Source organism: Phodopus roborovskii, unplaced genomic scaffold, assembly GCF_943737965.1.
Source record: "Phodopus roborovskii unplaced genomic scaffold, PHOROB, whole genome shotgun sequence".
In the NCBI taxonomy this organism is placed as follows: Eukaryota; Metazoa; Chordata; class Mammalia; order Rodentia; family Cricetidae; genus Phodopus; species Phodopus roborovskii.
Genome location: NW_026126682.1, coordinates 4,001,734 through 4,025,794, shown reverse-complemented (window position 1 = coordinate 4,025,794; position 24,061 = coordinate 4,001,734). Strand labels below are relative to the sequence as shown.

General features: G+C 39.4%; 1 protein-coding gene across 1 annotated transcript in view; it reads right to left on the bottom strand.

The window, feature by feature from the left end:
- Crot (carnitine O-octanoyltransferase) overlaps window positions 1-21,016 on the bottom strand; it is a 30,331-nt gene extending 9,315 nt beyond the window's left edge. Inside the window, exons 1-12 of the mRNA XM_051174606.1 lie at window positions 20,999-21,016; window positions 20,387-20,471; window positions 18,105-18,240; window positions 12,517-12,641; window positions 10,940-11,121; window positions 10,611-10,735; window positions 7,491-7,599; window positions 4,377-4,470; window positions 3,564-3,689; window positions 2,237-2,338; window positions 390-473; window positions 209-316 (exon numbers count right to left, since the gene is read on the bottom strand). Of these exons, the coding sequence (XP_051030563.1) occupies window positions 209-316; window positions 390-473; window positions 2,237-2,338; window positions 3,564-3,689; window positions 4,377-4,470; window positions 7,491-7,599; window positions 10,611-10,735; window positions 10,940-11,121; window positions 12,517-12,641; window positions 18,105-18,219 (1,170 nt within the window). The 5' untranslated portion in view covers window positions 18,220-18,240; window positions 20,387-20,471; window positions 20,999-21,016. The remainder of the gene's footprint in view (window positions 1-208; window positions 317-389; window positions 474-2,236; window positions 2,339-3,563; window positions 3,690-4,376; window positions 4,471-7,490; window positions 7,600-10,610; window positions 10,736-10,939; window positions 11,122-12,516; window positions 12,642-18,104; window positions 18,241-20,386; window positions 20,472-20,998) is intronic.
- Window positions 21,017-24,061: the final 3,045 nt, after the last annotated feature.

Sequence of the window (24,061 nt, the reverse complement as noted above, 5' to 3'; positions counted from 1 at the left end):
CTAACAAAGTCAAACAGGAGCAGTGAAAAAAATCACTGGAAGGCGAGAGTTCAAAGGGGGATCAGATTATTATTTTCACTAATCACCAGACATAAAGAATGAAAGGTATTAAGGTTATGATTTTAAAATATTTTAGGAAGCCACATTTTCATAGATGGCAGCTAATAGAGAAAACATTACTAATCTAAAAGGAAAAGCAAGAGCCTACCCCTTTGAGGTGTTGGGCTTTGGCTTGGTAGATGTCACTTAGTATTTTCTCATCCACAGTGAAAACCAGCTCCTCAGGGAATGGTATATCCCGGACTTTTTCTGAGCCCTGAAAATAGAGGACTTTAAATATATCTGTGAAAAACACTAGCAGAAAAGGGTGATGGACTTGTTTGACATACCTTCCACCTTCCTTCAGTCTCCAAGATCCTCTCATCAACATAATGGGCAATATTCACCATAACCATTGCATCGAAAGGAGCATGCTAAAATGAAAATACAGATTTTGAGTAGTTTATGTCAAGTTGAAATCTGACCTAGCATTTCTTATTTTCTTCACTTTTAATGGATAAGATATGCCCAACTTCCAGTACCTGACTTCTTAATGCTCAGATGATACAATCTGTTTCTACACAACAAAAACTGCTTATTTTTCAAGACAAGGGGAAAAATGAACAGGTGTTTAAAACTGAAAGTGCACGGTACTACTCTTAAGAGTTTTAGCTATGTAACTGTAAACACAACCCAGAAAGGTTACTGGAAGTCTCAGCAGGTATACTATGTCATGTGAAAATATTTTGAAATTATGAAAACTGTAGTAATCAGGTAAGGACAGCAGACTAAGACAATTGAGCTTGAAAATCTCTAGCTAAGAGAGGGCAGTACTAGAAAGCAGTGCCATCATGCAGAGACTAGAGGAATGCCTAGATATTGCAGAAATAACTTGCAGTTTAAGCAATGCAGGAAAGATGGACTGTATTACCTTTTTCACCTGTTTATCAATAATCCATCTAATTCTGGAATAATAGCTACTTCACTATTCTTTAGGCCACCTCCATATCCCTCTGTGTTGAGCTGAAGAAGATGAAGGAGACTGACTGACTCTCCCCAGGAGGACCCAAGGTTAGACAGTGGCTTAGGCCAGGCTAATTAGCACACTTGATTCCCAAGAACATGTGTTTCACACAAGCCAATAACGACCAATGAGAACTATTTCGGGACCTTTTCTGGAGCTATTGAAACAAGTTGCTGCCTATTTCCACAGGAGGCAAACCGCTAAGAGAGCTGCAGTAACCCTAACACTGTAAATACAATGATCACAATGGGCAGTCTGAACACAGCTCCAACTACAGAAATGAGGACATATCTTTATTATTATTTTCACTAATCACAAAAGAAAACCACCTGTTCAACCCCCACACCCCTAAAACAAAGCCCACTGCAGGCCTTGGACTTGCTCAGGGTCTTTGTTTGGTTCTGTTTTCTTGCTTTACAGATTTGCTAAATGGAAGACAGAACTGGTCAAGTCCATGGGAAAAGATACAAGAGAAACAAGGAAAGCAGTTATCTTTTTAGAATGGTAAAACGGTAGTTATTTCTAGAAATTTTACTGTTCATATTCTAGTGTCCCAAAAAGCTATCATTTTATGAAAATAGTTATGTAGTCCTTTCCCTATGCATAGAGCACCAACATAATACCAAACGGTATCTTTCAAATAGGGTATGAATTTTAGCAAGAAAATGTGTTTTTAATAATTACTTTTTTCTTTTCCTTTTGATATTATATTGTTATTACATCATTTCCCCTTCCAAGTCCTTCCATGTACCCTCACTTGCTCTCTTTGAAATTCATGGCCTCGTTTCTCATGATGGTTGTTATATGCATATGTACATATACATATGCAGGTACATATACACAGACCTGCTCAGTCTGTGTAATGTTACTTGTATGTTTCATGGATGACCATTTGGTACTGGACAATCAACTGGTGTGCTCTTCCCTGGGGACAGCTATTTGATAACAATAGATTTTAAGATATCATACTCCAAAAAAATTACATTCAAAATCCTTTTTGCATGCTCCAAACTGTTAGCTTACAGTACAAGAAAAACTTGATCTATGTTTTGCTTTCACTGACAATTCAGACCTAAACCTTTTATTATAATGATATAAAACTACACACAATATGATACATAAATTAAGAAATTAAGGAGGGAGGGGCTAGCTCCCTGGTAATGACATACTTACATCACAACAGCAGCCAAATACTCCATTAGCAAAGGAAATCAAATTATAGGACTTGTCACCCCAGCGTACTGCTGGATCTCCAGAAAGAAGCATTTCAAAAATCTAAAATACATTTTATTTTTTCAAATTAAAAGTGTTTTGACATTGATTTGCAAGTAGACTTAAGAACACATATCATTTCATTTTTATTTTTAAGTCAATCAAATTTAATAAAATGGAGTTTTATTAAGATTCAACAGATAATAATTATGGGTTTGATCTCAGCTATTTTTTACATCTCAAGTTATGAAAATCTAACCAGAAAATAGAATGCTAATACATTATTCATTAATGTTCCCAGAACATACACATAATTAAAAGAAGTGTTTTGAAACTTAGGTAGTATAAGAAGGCTCATAAGTTCAGAGTAAAATGTCCTAACAATTCACATGCCACTAAAACAACCTTTGTCTAACTGTCACGCTGAGTCATGCAACAATTACAACAGCATAAATAATACCTCCTAAAGCAGAATAGAAACAGCAGAGTACACGATAGACAGTAAAAGTAATCACTGTTTGATGAAACTTCAATTGTGTGTATGTATGTTTATTTAACTATAGTGGGCTACAATCTATGTTTCCAAGTATAGACTATGAATACTGAATTATTCCTTAAATGGTATTTCAGCAATTTCTTCCTCTCTGAAATAAAAATTTTAATCTTGGATTTGTCCCCCTATAATTTAATACTGATGAATGTATTATGAAATAACAAATTCTTCCAAAAGGCTTTAGGATTATGGTTGACTCTGTTTCTTAGGAGGTAAAAGCATTATCCAGGGTTGGGAAATAAAAAATATAAACAAACCACATTTACACTTAGGCTCGCTTAAACAGTCACTGTGTCCAATAAAACTAAATGATATGATCAATTACTTGCAAGAGTGATATAATTCTTAAGGGAGAACCCACTCCAAAAGGTGCATGTACACTGGCGGGGTTACAGGTAAAGTCTTACATCACCTTAGGGAAGGCAAGACAACTTGCCTCAGTAATCCATGCAAATATTCTATGTATGGGATTGGTGGAAAAGGTTAGAAAACACTGACATGCATGCAATAATAGCCACACTTCTTTAAACAAGGTTCAAAATACATCTAAACAGACTTAAACATCAAGTATTTACAGAGCTCTGTTCACTATGTATGAGATTCAATTTAGTACATAATATAGTTCATAGCTAAGAAAAATTTCAAGACCCTGATTAAAAATAAAGCCTGATGTTTAACAGATAATAAGAGTCCTCTAGGAAATTGTATAGAAAGATAACAGAACAACCAAGTTACCTGAGAATAATCTTCTGGGGTTACATGTGGGCTGGTGTCTTCCAAGGAATACACAAATAAACTGGTTTGAATTTTTTCTAGTAAAGTCAAATTCTCTGGATCAAGACCAATTAGATATTCTCTAGCCTAAAGAGCAGGGAGATGATTAAATATTACAATTTAAATACAACACATTGAGAAAGTATCAGGAGTTCGTTAGAGAAAGTCTCTTTAAGAACTGCGTATGACTGTAATTAACACAGGGACTCACAAGTGGGCAATGTGCAGAGTGCTCTGCCCTGAACGGGATGTCTGTCACGCCTCCCTTCAAGGCTCAGGGCTCTATGCAGAACAGGGTGATGGTAGAAGCACTGTGAGAGCTAGCAGTGGTGGACAGTTTTAAACAGCATTCTCCAGATACTACAGGGCAGATACACACAAGAACCCACTGAGACTATGACAGCAGGCACAAGACCTGCACAAACTCAAGCCAGACAAAATCCCAATATAGTGAAGGGAAGTGAGCACAGTGCCCCACCCCTAACCAATAAGCTGTTTGCAAACGGTAGCTGCTAATAGCTGCTGGGAGAGGGAAAACCAGTTCTACAGTGAACTATACCAACCACACTCCAGGCTGGCAAACACAAATCTGACTCTGAGTTTTTAGCAACCTTTTTCATTTGTTTTTAAGAGAGGAAAAACATAAATCTGGGTGGGTAGAATAGGGAGGAGAATCTGGGAAGAACTGGTGATAAAAATATACTACTCAAAATTCTCAAAGAATAAAAACAAAAAATAAAATTAGCATATGAAAAGAAGACTAATATAAATCACCTTTGCCCATCGAGTTCGTTCCTCACTAGTTAATGCTGCTATACCAGGTCCGACAGGTTCACTTGAGCATTTCTTGTGGATATATGTCAGTTGCCTTATGGAAAATTTTAAAAAAGCATACTCAGAAACAGCACAGACAGGACACATAGCAGTTACAGAAGTCTTTACATAAACACATACACACATACACTTATGTAAAAATGACTATTCTATTTAAACAAAAATATATTGGAAATAATTTATATTTAAAAAAAAAAGCTTAAATCATACCATCTAAACTTTGAAAACATGGGAATTTCCAGGATTCAGATAAGTAAATACCTTCTCTATGGGAGAACCTCAAAAATTATTTTGGTAATTAATCTTATAGCTATTATATATCTGATTAAAAATTGTGTACACATATATAAAAACTAGAGAATTTATTGTGTGCTCAATTCTTATTTGTGGTTTAACCCCAAAACAGAAGTACTATGTAATCAATTTTAAATGCTTCCCTATCATTGTATTAATGCTGATAATTACACCTTAAAGAGTGTGTGTGTGTGTGTGTGTATGTATATATACATTTATATGTATATATATATGTATATATATGGTGGCCCATGTCCTGTAACCAAGCACTTCACAAGGCAGGTGAGCACAGCAAGCCTGGACAATACAGCAAGACCACGCCTCAAAGAGAAAGAGAGAGACTGAATACCCTATTGGATAGGATAAAATGTTCCATCTATCTTTAAACATTCAGTAGGTAAATAATAAGTATTGCACGTGAAGAAATTTTCATTAGTCCAAATTTTACACATTTTAGCTTTCACCCTCTTCCTCACAGCACATGCCAAGAAGCTACAACTTAAAAATATCCAGTGTTTATTTAGAAAGATTATTGTAGCTTAATAAGTGGTCAATAAACACTACCAGTAGCATCCTTTATTTGTGATACATTCAAAAACGGTGGTCTGAGCTGAATCCCCCAGCATCCATGTGTAAAACTAGGCACAGTAACGCTTGTAACCACGGAGCTGGGATGGCCGTGAGGGAGGGGAGTGACAGTACATCCCTGAAGCTTACTGGCCAGCCAGTCTAGTCAACCACAGAGTACCAGGCTCAGTAAGGGACCCTCCCTCAAACAAGAGGGTGAAGAAGGGTCATGGAGGAGGACACCTATCTTCAACCTCTGGCCTACACACACACACACACACACACACACACACACACACACACACACAGAGAGAGGCATGAGTACATGCTTCCATATACACACATGCAAATACATAAATTTTAAAAAGCCATTTAAATTGCATACAGATATATAGAACTCAATATTTATAAAATCATTTAGGAAATTTGAAGTAATTAGAAATGAATATACTAAAGGACTATTGTTAATTTATGAATTGTTATGGCAGTGGTAGTGTGTATATATTTTACTTACATTTTAGAGATTCGTACTAAAACATTTACACTAAAGGTATTTAGTGTAAATTACTAAACATTTACACAGAGTGTCAGATTTGCTTCAAATCCCCTATGGGGAACTGAAAAAGGAAACATGAAGAACTGGATGGAACCAGAGACCATGAGAGGGAGTAAACATGTAAGTGTACAGAAGGTGGGCGGAGACAAAAGGTCACGTGGTGTGAAAGCTGAAAGGAGGCTACTGAGAGTGAGAAGACAGAGGAAATGAAAACACCAAAGGAAGGAAATGAAGGAGGAGGACTGGGAAAGAGAAACAAAAACAAATTTTGCTTGAAAAATGTCATAATGAAACCCTTCTTTAGAAGCCCATAAAAATTAAGGTATAGTTGAAAATGTGATGCTATTCATAATTGAAAAAGTTAGGAGCTGAGCATGTTGATGTCTTCATCTTGTGATTGGGTATCTTTATGTTTTGAAGCTTTATGAAGTGCTGTAAATGGCACATAATAATAATAATATATTACATGCAAATTTACTACAATAAACAGTAGTTACTGGAGTAGGGAGATGGGATCAGTAACATACGTTAATTCTTCCCTTTCCTCCAACTAGAACATATACATGTATCTATAAAACTGAAAAATTAAAATTAGCTACTTTTAAGAACAGCAAGTATGGAAGGAAATTCTGAACACTTGATTTTTGTTTCCTTTTATCCCAAGCAAGAGCTTGAAACCTAAGGATATCCAATAAAGCATCTGAAAACAGTCTGTCAGGAGCTGGATAAGGGCAGGATGATCTTGAATGCCTCAACCCCTGATCCTCCTGCGGGGATGACAGGCCTGTATGCCAGACGTAGTAAAATGGACATGGTGTCAAACTGTCTCTTAATAATGTGTTTAACCCATAGACAAAAGCTACTCTAAGTTTTAATCAGAGAGGCTTCACTGCTTGGAATGGCAGCGAATGCAGCGACCCAGGGCTTGCCAGTATATTAAGAATAAGTGATGGTTGAAGACTCATACCTAAACAAGACATCAATACTACTCCCTATAAGGCTCATGGAAAATGGAGGAAGGAGAAAAGGAACAAATGTAAAAGCTGGAAGGCAGGGAGAAGCCACAATATGCCATCTTCTAACTGCAACAGAGCCACCATTTCAGGCATGGACTTATAGCATCTGTGGTTTTAGGCACTGGGCCTACTGACCAGCAGCCACTGATGGGTGAGAGACTGGGAATCCCTGCCCTTTAGTACTGAGCTGCTGCTGTGGTGGTTTAAATAAGAATGCTCCTGGCCACCTGACAATGCACTGACACTCTTGACACTGTAAGCAAACCTTCAGTTCAATGCTTTCTTCTACAAGTTGCCTTAAACACATGTCTCTTTATAGCAACAGAATAGTAAGTAACGAAGACAAATGACTTCTGACAGATTCTCAGAAAAGGGAAGCTGTGGTCTTCACTTGCATACCCACTGCTGAGCCCAGACAACTCTAGTCAAACCCGGTGAGGACAACCACAAAAAGTGTCAGGAGTATGAAGGACAGATGTATGGAAGGAGAGCTGCCAGGGAGACAAAGAGGTAAAAGTAGGGGGAGAATAATAAGAATACACTCTATACGTGTATAAGTTGCCAAAGAACTAAATTCATTAATTAAAAATACATAATTCCTTTAAAGGGTAGTTTAAGAACCTGAGAAGCTCTGGTGGAGTTATCAAACATCCTTCATGCAATACATCAAAGACAAAAGCTCTGCCTCGACACAGCACGGCGATGTGGGTGGGACAATTTCCTTCACTCTCTGGAAAAGACACAGAAAACTAAGACTCAGTAAAGCTGCATTCAGTCATCAGAATATAATTCCTCTAATACTTTTTTCACTGTGTGTGTGTGTGTAAGTGTGTGCCAGCACATGACATAAAACTTATAGCCTGGACAAGGTCCTCAGGAAGAAGGGAAGATGAGGAGAATCTGTAATGATTCTATGCTCAGATAAGAGTGAATTCTGGTGTGCCACCCCTCAGCAACGTCACCAGACACATGATCGTGAACTTCATTATTTCAAAACACTAGAAGAAAGGTCTTTGTCATAAAGAAATGACAGATGTTTAAGGGACAGGCATGTGTAACCTGACTTTACAATGTAGACATGCATTAACATCATATGGTAGTTCAGTAATGTGTACAATATACAACTTTTAGTTTGTATTTATTTGTTAGAAAACACAATTTAAGAAAACCTTCAAGGCTAAAGTTATAGCTTACTATGCCCAAGACCAAGAGTGATCCCTATAACAAGGAAGAAATCACAAGTTGACAGAATTTTAGTTTCTATCACATACTCTTTAAATTTGTACAAGTGAATCTTAAGGACTCCTTAAGTTGCAAGTATTTGTGTACCATGAGTAACATCATTGTGCTGTAAGAATTTTTAAGTTCTAGTTAAGAGATAGGAATGGGAAGGTGATCTGTGGAATCCTGGGAGAACCACTTGAGAGAAGTCGTTTTTGTGTGTGAAATTATTTTAATGTTAAATTTTCATCAGGTAAGTTAATTGCCGACTCCAGCTATCCCACTGTGAACCATGCAAATTTCTCCCCTAAATGCAAAGTGAAGGAGGGTGGAGCGCTGGGCTGGGAGTAATCAGTACTTGAATGAAGGATACTTTAACTGCAGCACTATATACAAGGATTCCTCAATGAACGTTTTCATTAGAGAAAATCATTGTATGCCTGAGTGTCAGGGGAAGAAGTTTCCCAGGGCCCGTTCCTTGTCTCCAAGGCAGGAAAGTGAAAGAGATGGAAGACAAAGACACACAGTAGCACTGGAACAAAGTCAGCGGGTGGGAATTTATTCATTGCTTCACACAAGACATTGCTTTCACATGATTTATCCACTATGAGGAAAGACCATGTTGTGGTAACCCCATTACTTCCTCTTACACCCTACTTCCTCAGTACCGAGGAGATAAATATTGTAGCTCCTGAGGATATTTCCAAGTCATTTCTTCTCTCTGACCCTTTCCAATATTCCCAAATCCTTTCATGTTTACCACAGATACCCTTTATTGCCATCATCTACTGACAGCCTTTCCAAAACTTATGGCTTGAAAAAAAAAAAAAAAGAAAAGAAAATAAACCGGTGATGCTTCAGCAGAAGTCTGGCTGAGGTTAGACCATTTATGACTCAGAAAGGACTTCCAGTGTTTAGTATGATGGAAAGGAAGTTAACCGATGGTTTTACAGAGTACAAGGGTCATATGATATGAACAGTATTTTAAGAAGGTCCTCTAGGGGATGTATGAACGGATCAATGGAGAAAAAGATAACATAACCAGATCAGTTATTACATAATCAAAGTGGTTGGGATGAGAACAAGCTAATGGAGGCGTCAGGTTGGTTGGTTTGTTGTTTTTAAGACAGGGTTCCATTATGAACCCCAGGCCTGCCTTGAACTCCCAACCCCACCTCAGTCTCGAGGACACTAGACGACAGGCTGCATGATGATGCAGGGATGATGGCTTTCACTGTGATGTGGCACTTGCAGAAAAAGAAAAAAACATTTTTTTTTAGTATGACAGACAACACAGATTGGAGCAACCCATGAAGAAAACTGGTAATGTGGTGGAGAAAGAGAGGATGATGAACAAACAAAAGGAAGGGGATCTAACACATACAGCAGCACCCTGCGGACCTGAAACATTGGTCAGAGTTTGTTCTGAAGTCTGTTTTGTCTGTGGTACTGTGGGTTGTGCTCAGGACCTCACATGTGCTGACAGGCTTTCTACCCCTGAGCTACACTCCAGATTCTTGTTCATCTACTTTTCAAAAAAGAACATAAAGTAAACAAATGCACTATAATATACTACAAGGAAGCAGGGTAGGCTGAAAAATTATCAAGTTACTTGAAACAACACAACTTGATCATCTTAGGGGTTGAAGGATGCATTTGAAGTATGTTTCCCTATGATAAATGAAGGTGTGGCTGTGTTCCTTCCAAAGGCTCTACAGAAGTATTTCCTTGCTCAGGGGAGGGGGAGGGATCCCCGTCTTCATCTTCAGCGCCATCGATGGAACATCACAACCTGTCTGTGCTGCCATCTTTGTTTTTCTTCTAAGAACCCATGTGATTAGTTAAGCATAACCTCATCTCTAAGGCAACTGACTGACAACCCTAACTCCTCCTTGCAAGGGACAGGGACGCGGCATCTCTACATTATTCTTCCAACTTAAGGTTAAATATCAGATTTCTGTATTTCTTAAGAATAAGAAAACAGTTCTGAGAATGAGGCAGAAAGGCAGGAAGCAGTCCTGTCTTTAAGTGAGAGAATAAGTAGGCAATTATAGCAAGATGCTATGGACCCACATGAGAGGGAAGAACATAGCTATGTAGAAAAGGCCATGGGATTGTACATCATGATGCGGGCACAAGAACGGCCAAGGTGGAAGGAACACTGACGGTGTGGGTACTCCAAAGGAGAGCCAAGTGAAAATGGAAACTGCAGCATTTGGGGTGATGGAGTTATGAGTTTAGGATCTGGGACATGTCTGTAGGAAAAAGACTTTACTGAGGAGTAGAAATTAAGTTCTAGTTTAGGAAATGAGAGGATAACATACAACTAGAAACTAAAGTCATCAAGTATACTACTGAGCTAGTAATGGAAGAAAGATAGTTTCACACAAAGTTTCTAACAAATTTATGAAAACCCAATTATTGAAAATAGTATATTAGAAATCACAGCAAAACTCCCCAATTCCCAATGCTTTAAAAAAAAACCCCAAAAAGTTACCTACACCCTACATTTTTACTTACCAGTCCTAAAATAATTCATAATCGAATCTCTAGCAATTCCCGGAATCTTGCATGTAGAAAACAACATTCGGAACTGGTTCATGTCCAGAGGACTATTTCCAGATTTATGTACAGGTAACTTTTCTCTATTAAAAAAGTATTTTTATTAAAAAAAAAATTCATTGCTAAAACTCACCATCAAGCCATCCCAACTATATCATTCCTCCCCTGAATAACTGAAGTTAGGTTGATAGCATTCCCTTATTTCCCACAACAGGCAAGCCCAAGCTTACCCCTCAGTGCCCTCACCTTCACGGCTCAGCCCCTGACAGGGCCCTTAGCACTTTTACCTTCTTAGCAGCTGCCAGTAGTTCAAGTTGTGCCAAAGAATTATACTTCCTCTTTCTAACTGAGTGCCTTCCTTTGCAGGCCAGTAGTGTTCAAAATAGGGACAAGGGCCCACAAAGTTCACATACAGTTGTGATGGGATACGCACATCCAGGTAGGCGACATTGAGCCACCACTCTTCCAGCTAAAAGAAATTAAGAACATGGGTTTTCAAAATATGTGAATGTGTAACTGCTAACAAGCTCAAAATATTTGAATATGTACTTTACTGCTAACAAGTAAAGGAAGCATGCTATTATTTGTTCCTCTCTCTCTTCTATGTTCAAAACCACATTTTAAGTCATCATAGATAATGAAAAGTCCTACTGTAACAACTTCCCAACTTCCTTCCTTCCCTCTCACTTTTGGAACCATAAACTCCTAAATCTTCATCGGTTTACCTACACTATCAACAAGATACTCAGGTGACTCCTGGAGTGTAACAGACATTCACTGAAACCTCACTTAATGATAACAGCTAGTAAGTCCATTTATAATGTTCCTTTGCCAAAGAAAATCTAAAATTCTAGTAAGAAATGCAAAGCCCTTCATTGTACTTCAAAATAATTTATACTTCTCCCTAACAGTCCCTTTTTAAGTGTCCCCTTTCACAGCAAGTGACTGGATTCCTTACCTGAGTAAGCAGATACTAGCTCTTACTATTTCCCTAAATTTTTTTTTTAATGATGGTACAAACTGTAGTTAGTAACCCAGAAAAAGAACAGAGCAAAATGAATATAAGCAGAGCAGGAGTGTCTTTACTTTTACCTCTATTTTAATTAAAATCTCCCCATGACTCAAAACTGAGAACAAAGGAACCAGGAAGTGGAAACTTATTTACAGTAAGGATTGGTGTCTCATGAAAACAATCAGACACATTCCTCTTTAAAACAACTAAGGCCGCGTTTTTTAACTATGAAAAATTGCTCTCTAACTCATACACTGGAAAGTGGATGAACTAAAAGTCAGGGAAGAGTGCTGTGGGCACGTGGAGACTGGTGCATCTCCTTCCAGTGTATCTACCTGAACTACAGAACATGTCTGCTAGTCCCCACTTCTCCCGGGCCCTGTTTAAATATGTTTATGAGACCTATGACACATCTACTTTGGTGTCTAGGGTTTTTTCCTCAGGATATAGTGACCTGGAAAGCTGTTTCTAACACAGTCTATGGATCACCTGCATCAGAATCACACGGACTGGAGAAGATATGGCTCAGTGGGAGAGAGTCTATCCAGCAAGTCCTAACTCTTGATCCTATGACCAATATTGGCCAAAACAGACACCACAGAGAGGAATTCAAGTAAGGGTTTCTTGGCCTCATTATGGAATTACTGAGTCAACAATTACTGATTCCAGAAAACCTGCATTTTAACACATTCTCGGGTAAGACAAAAACTTACTTATAAAATAAATGCTCTCCAATGACATAAATCATTCTTTTGAGACCTTAATTATGCAATAATTTAAACATGAAAGCTATCTGCATTTTAAATTATCCTTTAAATATTGTTTCTAATTATAAGGATATAAAATAAATACCCAGTTTCTTTTTCCTTTAGCCCTTTCAAGTAATTTCTGATGCAATTTCTCACCAACTCCATTTTCAAACTTTTGAACTATTTCTTCAGTTTTCTTATATTCTTCTTCATTTGCAAATGGCTTTACTATAAAAAAGTAATTATTTAGACATAAGTGCTCCCATATCACATCATTTTTATGCAAATCTAAGCATCATTAGCACCCAGTTAGATTTTAGTCTGCAACAGAAAAACTGCAGTGCAAATACTATTTTAAAAATAAATAAATAAAACAGTAGATATTGTATAATGTAGCACAATATTCTGAAATTATCCCCAAAGTACTCTAGATGACATTTAAAGAATTAGGGTTGCCACTTAGCTATTATGTAGCAAAAAGTAAGTCCTATTTAACCACAGATAAGAGAAATTAAAGCCCTTTCCATTGATATTTAAATTAGAACCATGCTTGACTCCTACTTAGGAAATGTAGTATTTAGGGTGCCTAAGAGCCAAAAATAGTTTCCTACTAAAGGAGAAAAAAGAAGGAAAACAAGAAAACCATTCAAATTTCTCTAGTCCATCAAAATAGTTTTAAAATTTTTCCCTCTTTAAAATCTATTGAGCACAATGTAAAATCCTATTTAAAGTAGCTGTACTGAGAGAGAATAAGTGAATATGCAAAAAAGTCAATAACCTGTGAATTTAATAAAAGTTAGTATTCCTAGATGAAAGTACACTTGAAAAAAAAAAGAGAGAGAGAGAAGGAGGGAAGAGGGGGAAGGTGGTACTGGAAAAGCAAAACAGAAGAGGGCTGAGGTGATATCTAAACTAATAAAGTACTTACCTTTGTAGCAAGAGGACCTGGGTTTGATCCCCCAGAACCCATGTGAAAATCAAACAAATAAAAAGGATGGAGCAGAGGCAGGCAGGTGCACACCATCCAAAAACACACAACCATAATAAAAAGGGGCAGCATACACCCAAGTGCACTGTGCAACACACACACACACACACACACACACACACACACACACACACACACACGCAACCTGCTTCCAGTTCATCCAGTCAGTGGAACCAAACATATTTATCTCCACCCCTTCTAGAAACCCATCAAAATGATGGTAAAATGATTTTAACAGGAGTGCAGGGGCAGAAGATGGCTCAGCAGTTGTGATCACTGGCTGTTCTTCCAGGGGTCCTGAGTTCAATTCCCAGCACCCACATGGCAGGTCATGACCATCTAATGGAATCTTGTGCTCTCTTCTGGTGTGCAGACAGATACATAATATACATAAAAAATAAATCTAAAAATAATAAAGGGAGCAAAATCTATAAGGGGGAGAGAGAGACAGGCAGGCAGGCAGACAAACAGACCAGGGCAGGAAGGCAGACAGAAAACAACAGACAAATTAATCTAACACTTCGCAGATCCTGTAAACATGGTGAGTCAGACACAGGCAAATCTATAGAGCCCCAGCCACTGGAGAGGCGAGGTAGGAGAAGTTCAAGGCCAGCCGGGGCAACATACTGGCACCCTGTTCAAAAAACAAACAAACAAACAAACCCTAACTAAACAAACAAAAATTTAAACTGGAGAAATGAATGGTTTTGTAAAATAGAGAAAATAAGTTTCTAAAGCCTGAAGAATAAAAGGTTACAAAAAACACAAGAAAGGTTAAATGTAAGTCAAGTAACAAGTCAATTCTGACAGCAGAATCCTAGGTTCAAGAATTCAAGGCACAAGGTACCTTCAAAAACAAAGAGAAATGGAAGGACGAAACAAGACTGCTACAAAAGCAAACAGACAGACAACCACCCCATCCCCACAACATTTTCTTAATGCTAGGAAAAAACATGTTGAAACATGAATCAGATAAAAACAAAATACCTGGATTCTGGCCCACACTAAAAATGTGGTATTATACAAAAATACATACCTTTTATCGAAGTATTAGTCACAAAATCCAGGAAATGGGAATAACTTAAGTATCTGTCAATTGATGAATAGACAAAGTGTACTACATATACATTGAAAAGCTATTCATTCAGCCATTTAAAAAAAATGAAATAGTGACATTACAACACAGATAACACTGCAAATGCTAAGTGAACAAAGCCCAGAACAGAAGCCAACAGCATTTTGTAACAATGGTTCATGGAAATCTTAAAGGAGAGGGAGTGGCAGGAAGGTGTGGAAGCTTGATCAGTGGATACCAAATGAGGTAGAAACAAGAAATCCTAGAGTGCTACTAGAGAGCAATTACATACTGAGTATCTTGGAAAGCAAGATTTTGAATGTTTTCAACATAATGAAACAATGCTTCAAGAGACAGATGTTTGATCTACTTTAAACAGCACACAATATAAATATATTGAAATCACATAGTACCCAGCTAGTATGTATACATATATTTTTTCTAGGCAATAGCTTGAATTTAGTTTAAATTTTAAAAGTTAAATTACAACCTGAACAACTAGTCATGTCCACCTTTCTCCTCACCCCAAACTGACAGTTCAAGAAAGGAGTACTGGAATTCAGGACTGTGCTAATGAATTACTATGTCTATGCCCTATACTCAACCCAGAGCTCCCAGTGGGATTTTCAGAATCCCAGTCTTAAATGTGGACTTGCAGCTGTTGTGGAGCCCTATCCTTGGGGTATAACATTAACATGGCCATACCACTTTAATCAGAGCGCTGTGTCTACATTTATGAAACCTTCACAAGATTTGACTGTGGCCCTCCTTCACAGAGATTGGTTAAGGTTCACTAGGCTCTCATGTGAGATTTCAGCTTCTTCCCTTCATGCCCCACCCACACATGATCCCAGAAGGAAACGCTGAAGTTATAGAAAAATGGAAGGTTTATGGAAGGCAGGGATTCCAGCCATCTGGCTTTCATGTAGGAATGGGTATGGGGTGGGGGAAAAAGAGGGGTGGAGGGGTACATTAGGCAAAACTAAGGATTTGTGAAACCTCACTAATTTGTAACCTAATCAAAAATACATTAAAAGGGGGTGGGTGAACAAAGGTGTCATACATTAGTGAACAATGTCATTCTCTTCATGTTCTCTTTGTTTCTGAAGGTATCATGTACCTTGAATTCTTGAGCCTTGGTTATTAAATGAACATCTCAGTGCCAGGGAAGGGTTCTCTTCCTATGAATTACTGTTCAGAGAGGCACCCAAAACAATACAAGCCATTGCTTTCTGTTGCCCACAATTACTAATCACTGGTTCTCAACCTGTGGGTCACAACCCCTTTAGGGTAAAAAAACCCTTTCACAGGGTTCGCATATCGGATATTCTGCATATTAGATATTTACATTGTGATTTTTAACAGAAGAAAATGTACAGCTATGATGTAGCAATGCAAATAATTTTATGGTTGGGGTCACCACAACATGAGGAACTGTATTAAAAAGTCACAGCATTAGGAAGGTTGAGAACCACTGGGGTAAACCTTATTGCTAAAGACATCACACACTTTGGTTGCATGACATAGAGGACTCAACTGACCAGGAAACTCTCTTACTGCTGGGTAGCATGCATACTACTGGAAGGTGCCATGCCCTCTAATAGGACATAAAACACACCAATAGTGTATCCAGTGCTGAATTCTGCAAGCTACACTACCAACCTGTAAGGCAATACTGCAACCACTGTTGCAATGCAGGCAAGAGTGTTTATGGAAGTAACAACCACTCTCTTTACAGGATTTGAGGTCTGTTCCTCAGGAGAAAAATCCATGCCACCTCTTGAAAAATATAATCAAACCCCACCAACAGAGAAATCATAATCCCCAGCAAAGAAAACCTACTGATGTTTTCCTAAATGATCATTGTGCCTTCCACATATATTCATAGCTTTGTGCTGCTCCCAACACTGGTCAGAGAAGCTTCTTACTGCAATGGGTAATAGCTAACGCAGAGAACCATGACTATTTAAAGACTTCTACAAGATCAGGACAGTTAATGCAGCATGGGGTGAAGAGAGACTCCTAAGGCTTCACCCCTAGCTGTGGAGCTGATGGGTGCTGATGGAAAGTTACATTATTTTTAGGGGTGTAGTATCTCGTTGGCTTTCCATGCTCCACTGGATGACTGATAATCGTATAGGCAGCACTAGTTGGAATCTGTGGGTTAGTCGAGTGATTTAATAATTTCAAAAGGTAGATGACTTTGGGAAGACAATGTGACAGGAGGTGCTATAATCTTTGGCAGTAGGGATCCCAAAATCAGAATGACACCACATTTCAAAATCAGAATGGTGTCATATTTCCCTAAAGAACAAACAAGGCCTTCAGAATTCTTAAAGCGCACCCAATTCAGAATTCTACATTCAGCTAAACAATCAAGTCAAAATATTGAGCTCTTTTTTTTATTTTGTTGTATTTATTTATTTATTTCCCTCTCAAATGTCCTTTTGCAGGTAGTTACAAGGGTGAGAAACTAAGGAAGCAGACAAGAAAGAGAAAACATAAGAGAGAAGTGAAGAAAGATGCCAGGATGCTGGCAAATGCAATGTCCTGCATAACAGACGTGTGCTGAGCTCAAGGAAGTCTATCCTCATTAGGAAAGGGAGGAAGGAGAGCAGGGAACGGGAGGGGGGAGGAGGGGCAGGGAAAGAGGAGGGAAGGAGAGGGGGCAAGGAGAAGGGGAAAGAGAGGTAGAAGGGGAATGGGGAAGGAAAAGAAGGAAGGAGAGAAGAGAAGGAGGGGGGAGGAGACCTCCACAAAGCACAGTTTTAAGAGGCAATAAAACGGATTCAATATTTTATGTCTCACTGTATACAAGGTCACCCATTCAAGCATTTAGGACTAAATTATTGAACACACAGGAAAAAATTAAACAGCAAAAAAGAAGGTGGAAATGAAACAAATAGGCTCCAAAGTAAAATGACTGTTTCCTTTATGAACAACTAAAGCAAAGGTTCTCAACCCCTGGGGGGGCGGGGTCAAAAGACCCTGTCACAGGGGTCACCCAAGAAAACACAGACATTTGCATTATGATTCATAACAGTGGGAAAATTACAGTTATAAAGTAGCAGTGAAAATAATCTTATGGGGGTTACCATGACATGAGAAACTGTATTAAAGGGTTGCAGTGTTAGGAAGGTGGACCACTGCTCTGAGCCCTGAGTGGCCAGTTGATTAAGGTGAATAACGCTTTAGTTATTAAAACCAGGTGGCTGCTGACTTACAGTGGTGACTTCATACATGGGTGATGAGAATTAGAGGGGGAATGGAGACATGACAGATTGTACATATGCTCAGACAGGAAGCAAACCACATAACTATTTTAAGGAATTAATTTACAACATCTACAACTACAAGATCCAAGAAATGTAAAATTAATTCAAATACGGTGATAGCAAAAGGAACGAGAGAGATTTCAAAATGTTTGCCCTAAGTGGGGCTTGTACAAGCAGATGGACACAAAGGACTTATATTTAACCTACAGGCCTATTAATACCATCAGACTTTTCAAATGATGGAAAAAAAAAACAAACTTTTAAGCATATTTTAAGGATGAGCCTAGACCCTCGTCAATATCACTTCCATGTTACTGACAATATTAATCTACACTAGAAGATTATGAACATACCTGATTCAAGGTATTTTTTTAATGATTCTTCAAGGGAAGGGACAGGCAATGATGGAAGAGAATCCTGGTACTGAAATGTTCGTTCTTCAATTGATTTTGCCAATTGATTTTCCATGATATACTCACAGCAGAAAAACTAAAAAGAATAGCAACATCAGTCACAACTTCAACCAAATAAATATTTGTAAAGTTGTCTGACAAAGAACATCAACTTATTAATAAGAGTGTAAACTCAACATGCTAGAAATCAAAGCACTAGGGAGACCAGTAGCTATTGTCATCAAACACCAGATAGTGCAACGTGCTACAGAAAACATTCCTACTTCCTAACCTTCATGCTACTTTACATATGAAAACAAATCTCAGATTTAGTCATGTTTGAGAGGTCATCCTTGGTACACAAATGCAGATCTGTTACGTTATAATCTCCCCTTGTACAAGGCAACATCACAGGGCATTAGGCATTAGGGAACCTGTAGGAAGTCTTGCTGGATGGGTAGGATTGAATATGTAGGAAAAGATTATGGTCTGAAAAGCAATGCAGAGGTGTGAGAGAATGGGTCACAGAACATTATAGACTGTATTGACGCAACAAGCTGATGTAACTTAAAATTGTGCAGATGTCGTGGGACCTAATCAGATTGGCTTTGAGTACCATAAACCAATCTTAAGTACTTTCTACATTTGTGATAATTCTCATCAAAGTCAAACTAATCCCATATATGAATAGGGTATAATAATATTAGAAAGAGTTCTGATACAATCATTTATAAATTCCATATGAAAACAGTAATGAAGAAAACAGAAGTTAATACTGAATGAAAACTCCCTGTCCTTTTATATCCTGTTTTAAAATAGCAAAGTTAAGTAAACTATTCTGCTTGTGTGCTATATCAGAAACAGAGGCATGGCAGATTATTTTGGCTAATACCTAAGGACCTTTCTAATGGTTTCTCTTGCATCCCATTTGAATATTGATAAACAGCTGTGGAATTACTAAAAATGAAGTTTTTGATCCTAAATATAGACTCAGCCACTTTCTAACCATTTGCTCCTAGACAAGTGACTTAAAAAAAGGGGGTAGGAGCTTTTTATTTAATGGTGGCGAGCTGCCACAGCACACACATGAAAGCCAAAGGAAACTTGCAAGGGTTTGTTCTCTTCTACCTTGTGGGTCCCAGGGATCACACTTGGGTTAGCTGGGTAGGCTGCCAGTGCCATTATCTAAAGATCCACTTTACTGGACCTCAAAATGTGTCCTATTTATTTATTTACTTACTTACTTATTTATTTTGAGGCAGACTCTCATTGTGTATCCCTAGCAGGCCTGGAATTAACAATATAAACTAGGCTTGCCTGAATTCACCCAGATCTGCCTGCCTCTGACTCCCTGGTGCTGGGATTAAGTTGTTTGCCACTAATACCCACCCAACTCTAGGCAAGTAACTAATAGAATCTCTTTATCTTTGAATGTTTAACCATATAGTCATCAGATATGTTTTAATGCCCTAAAAATCATGTCGTAAAGACAATTCACCCTGAAACAACTATATTATGGACCAGAGTTGTATGATGACCTCAATTCCTACCTACACCTCACCACAGCTTGTCATTATGATAGAAGATCATACTCCTATGGTTGCAACTGGATTTCATCTATTTAACAAATGAGCTTAAGTAGGCAGGACCTAACTGAATCATCTGAATCCTTGGGCTAGAGATGCTTGCTGCCACCTCTATGTCTTCATCCATGATCTCAAGGACCTTAGAGACAAACAATGCTGACAGGAATGCAAGCAAGTAAGCAGGAATTAAATTCTGCCAATTCAAATGAACCTGAAAAAGGATCCTCCCCCTAAATACTCAGAAAATAACTCATAGCAGAAACCTTGCTTGATCTCTCTTTTTTGAGAGTCTATGCAGAGTAAATAGCTAAACTCACTCAGAATTCCTATCTGCAGAATCTGTGTTCATTTAACTGCTATGCTTGTTGTGACAACAGGAAACTAACATGCAATGGCAAGCCATTCTCTTTACACTTCCTTGTCACTTAATAGAGTCCACTAAGCTAAGAACAAGAGTACTAATTTTATGACCGCTGTGGTGCTTAACCCTCCTCACACCCCTTCTCCCCCCCCCCACCCAACAGGTGTCTTGAGTTTTCAACCACATAGATTCAATTAATCCAATATCATTAAGAACACGACTACAATGGATTTGTGACCCACTGAAGTAGAAAAGAGAACCAGGAAGAGTAAGTAAACAAATAGCGTGTCACATACCAGTAAACCAAAAGGAAACGTTCAGGACTGCCAGGAGTTTGACAATTCTGATTGGAAACCACGGGGACCTGAACAAGGTTGGTGACTGTAGGAAGGAAGAAAGGCGCTCAAGTTAAGATCTGGGAGGGGGGAAAGACTAGTGAAGGCAGCTGGAGAGACAGAGGGTGGTCACCTGCTAGACAGCAAGTTTAAGTCACTGTAGAACCAGGTATGTTCCAGGCAGCCTATTAGATGGACCTGGGGGAGGGGGGCATCTTCTCGTGCCTACAGCTGAGGCAGGAGCAGAAAAGCGTAAGTTCAGAAACTCCCCCATACCCCGCAACCAAGGACAGCTTTGCACAGTGGACTAAGACAAGTGGGGGGAAATCAAGAAACAAGCAACACCAACCAACCGATCAAGCAAGCACCCGGGCACGCTAGCTGGGCGGCGCAACTGGGGGACACCCCAAGCCCGAAGGGCGAGACGCTAGAGGCCGCCACACCCACGCCAGACCCCGACTGCGCTCCGCTCGGCTGCAGGACCCCTCGACCCCCGAAGTCTCCCTCGGCCCGTCGCCGCCGAGGGAGGGGAAGGAGGGCGCGCCATCGGCACGCGAACCCTCAACCCCGTACCTCGCCTGGCCCTCAGCGATCAGCCTCCAGCCGAGCTGGCCTGCCAGCCCCGCGAAGCCCTGAAGGCCGACCAAGACGGAAAGCCGCGAGGGTCCCGCCCTGCGCGCGTCGCGGGACGGGATTGGGCAGAAAGCCGCGAGGCCCCACCCCGCGCAGGGAGGGTGGGGTGGGCGGCCCGGGACCCGGCCCCGGCCCTGGCCCCGCCCCCGCCGGCTCCCCAGGCTCGGGTTGCGTTCCTGGCTGCAGACCCCTGGACCCAGCAGAGAGGCCGGCCGGCCCTCTGCGGTCCCTGCCAGGGCAGCTTCATGCCACCTGCTGCGGGAGCTTGGCCGCGGTCCAGAGAGATGTGGGCGGCCCCGCCCACGCACCGGCATCACCCGGCGGATGAGTAAGGGAGCCCGCGCCTCAGCCTGGTGTTGTGTTCCTTTCTCTTCTCTCGCCCAGCCGCCCCTCCCCCTTGCGAGTGCGAGCCTCCTTTGCAAGGCCCAAGGCCCAAGCAAGAGTTTACACTGGAGTTTTACAGAAATAGAGGTTTCTTTTTCTTTTTCTTTTTTGTCTACCCTATGTGTTGGCAAGAGAATAGCGGTCCAACAGATCCGGTTTGGCCTTTGCCTTCCAGACTGAGATTTGGCCAGCTCCCAGGCAGCCCTCTGCTGCAAACCCTTGGACTCCTCAGAAATATTCACTCCTCAGTCTTGGGGCTGGTCTGGAATTTTTATCCGCCCAAGATGTAGCATTTTTAATTCAGAGTGTATCCAGGCAAGACTAGAGGAAGACTGTTAGGTTAATTTTGTCTCACAGGTCAATGCATTTTCATTTACCTCCTGAAATAAATTGTTTCGATTTTAATCTTATATACACTGTTTATTTCTTCCACTGTTTGATTTTCATGGAAGGAAAAAATATTTTACACTCTGTGGCCTACTTATCCAACAGGGTATAAAAAATTCGTTTCAGTTAATACACTAAAAGCTGCAGTCGGTCTTTCCGAATTCCTTTTGATAGAAAACTCTGCCCTGAATTGAGTTGAGGCCTTGTGTCACCGAAGGATTTGGTGGGAATAGTCATAATGTGATTTATGCCTGTACAGCTTTCTGGAGGTATTATATAATCAAGCTAAGCCTCTAAGTTTGGCAAAGTGATTGTGTATGATAAGTCACATTTTCTCCTCACGGTTGTAAGTGTTACATTCTGGGTAATGTTAAATTTTGCTTGCAAGATAGAATTCTTAAACTAATCGAATTTCTCAGAAACCTTAAGTGCACTTTTTTTTTTAGTTTAAGAAGAAAGGCATCTCTTTAAAAGTTTATGTCTATTGAATGTTTGCCGGTGGCAAAGATCACCTTCACTGTCATGTATATTTTGATATGGAGATTAACCCAGGCCTTTATACAGGGTCTCTACCACTGGGCTACACCCCAACACTACAGTGCTTCCGTTTTCCTGGTCTCATTGGAAACAACGTATTTCTATAAAAATTGTGGCGTCTCAGAAAGAGAGGAAAAGTGGGACTTAAGAAAATGAGTGAAACATGGAGTATGCAGGAGAAAATGATTTTGTAACAACAGATAAGCAGATTCTTCAAAAGATTTCCTTCCAAATGTATAGTAAATATTTGAATGTAAAATTTCAAATTACATAGCATTCAGATTAAATTAGAACAAGTTTGAATTTCTTAGCACAGGACAGACAGATCTTGATTGGTGAGGAAAATGTTCTAGGAATTTGGGATATGTTTTCTAGCAAAAAGTTGTCCCTAGACTTAAAACTGACTGTAGTGGTAATTATAGCTTTTTAAAGTTTCTATAAAAGTCATTCATTTGTTGTACTAGTAGCTCTCTCTCAATATACCACACATTTTAAAGACCTTTATGGACAAGTCTGGATACAATTGACTACAAAAATTATAAGAATATTCTAAATTCTCATTTCTATCTCCATAGCTAGTTTACTGATAGGATTTGTGAATTTAATGGAGTATATGGGATAGATCTCTACCCTAAATTTAATCAAAATGAGCAAGTTGAAGAAACAGTTGAACTTGAAGAACTTGAAGAACAGCAAGTTGAAAGGAAAAGTATCAGCTCAGGACCCCTATGGCCAAAGCATTGATTTATTTGCCCCAGAGGTACATAGGGCAGGGAATAAGAGACAAACACAAGATATATAGGACAAAGCAGAAGGGGAAGGGAACAAGGAAATGGGAAAGGGGTATTTGTTATGTAAGGACAAAGTACCATCTCTGGATAGAAAGGAGACAGACTTGGCACATGGGAAAATGGTGGTTTATAAAGGTGGGGGGGGGTGTGTTGTTTAATTTTAATTGGGCATGTTAATTAGGTGAGCCAAAGGGAACTTTTGATTTCTGGACTTCAATACTTTGATAGCAACACATTAGTAGTCAGTCTTAGGAGGAGGAAGTGGCCAAATAAGGGACTAGATCCTGGAGGCTACTAGCGTTAGGAATCTCATCTAATGGTTTTTAGCAAGGCTGAAGGAATGGGGGAGAAGGTCAGGGCCTGCCAGAGCCATAGCCATGATGCTTATGCTGGCCTGAGTCCCTTCCCTTATTTTATTTTTAATGAGAGAAGGTAGCATAGGCATGGTTATTTTGAGAAACAGCCAACAGCAAACTAAAGTATGCTAGATACAAATGGATGATGTTAAAAATTAACTGTGCCTGCTCATGGGGGCCCTCTGAAAATTACCATCCCTACCAAGAGCATGTGCACACTGTTTCACACAGACAGACTCACTTAACACTAGCCATAGCTGTTGATTGCCATTAGTGATATTTATTTAGATGAAAGTCTGCCACCCGAATACTAGGGGAAGTGTTAGCTTAACTATGATCTTTTCATATCTCAGACAAGTTCCTTGCTGCTAAATTGAGCGTTTAATTTGTACAGCTGCATTGAGATATAATTTACATACCAAAAATCACCCCTTTAAAGTGGATAAATAAATACTTTAACTGTATTTACAACTATGTAGTCTGTTACTAATTTGCCATCTGTTCCTGTGATAAAACACGGACCAATTCTATTAGACTTAGATCCATGG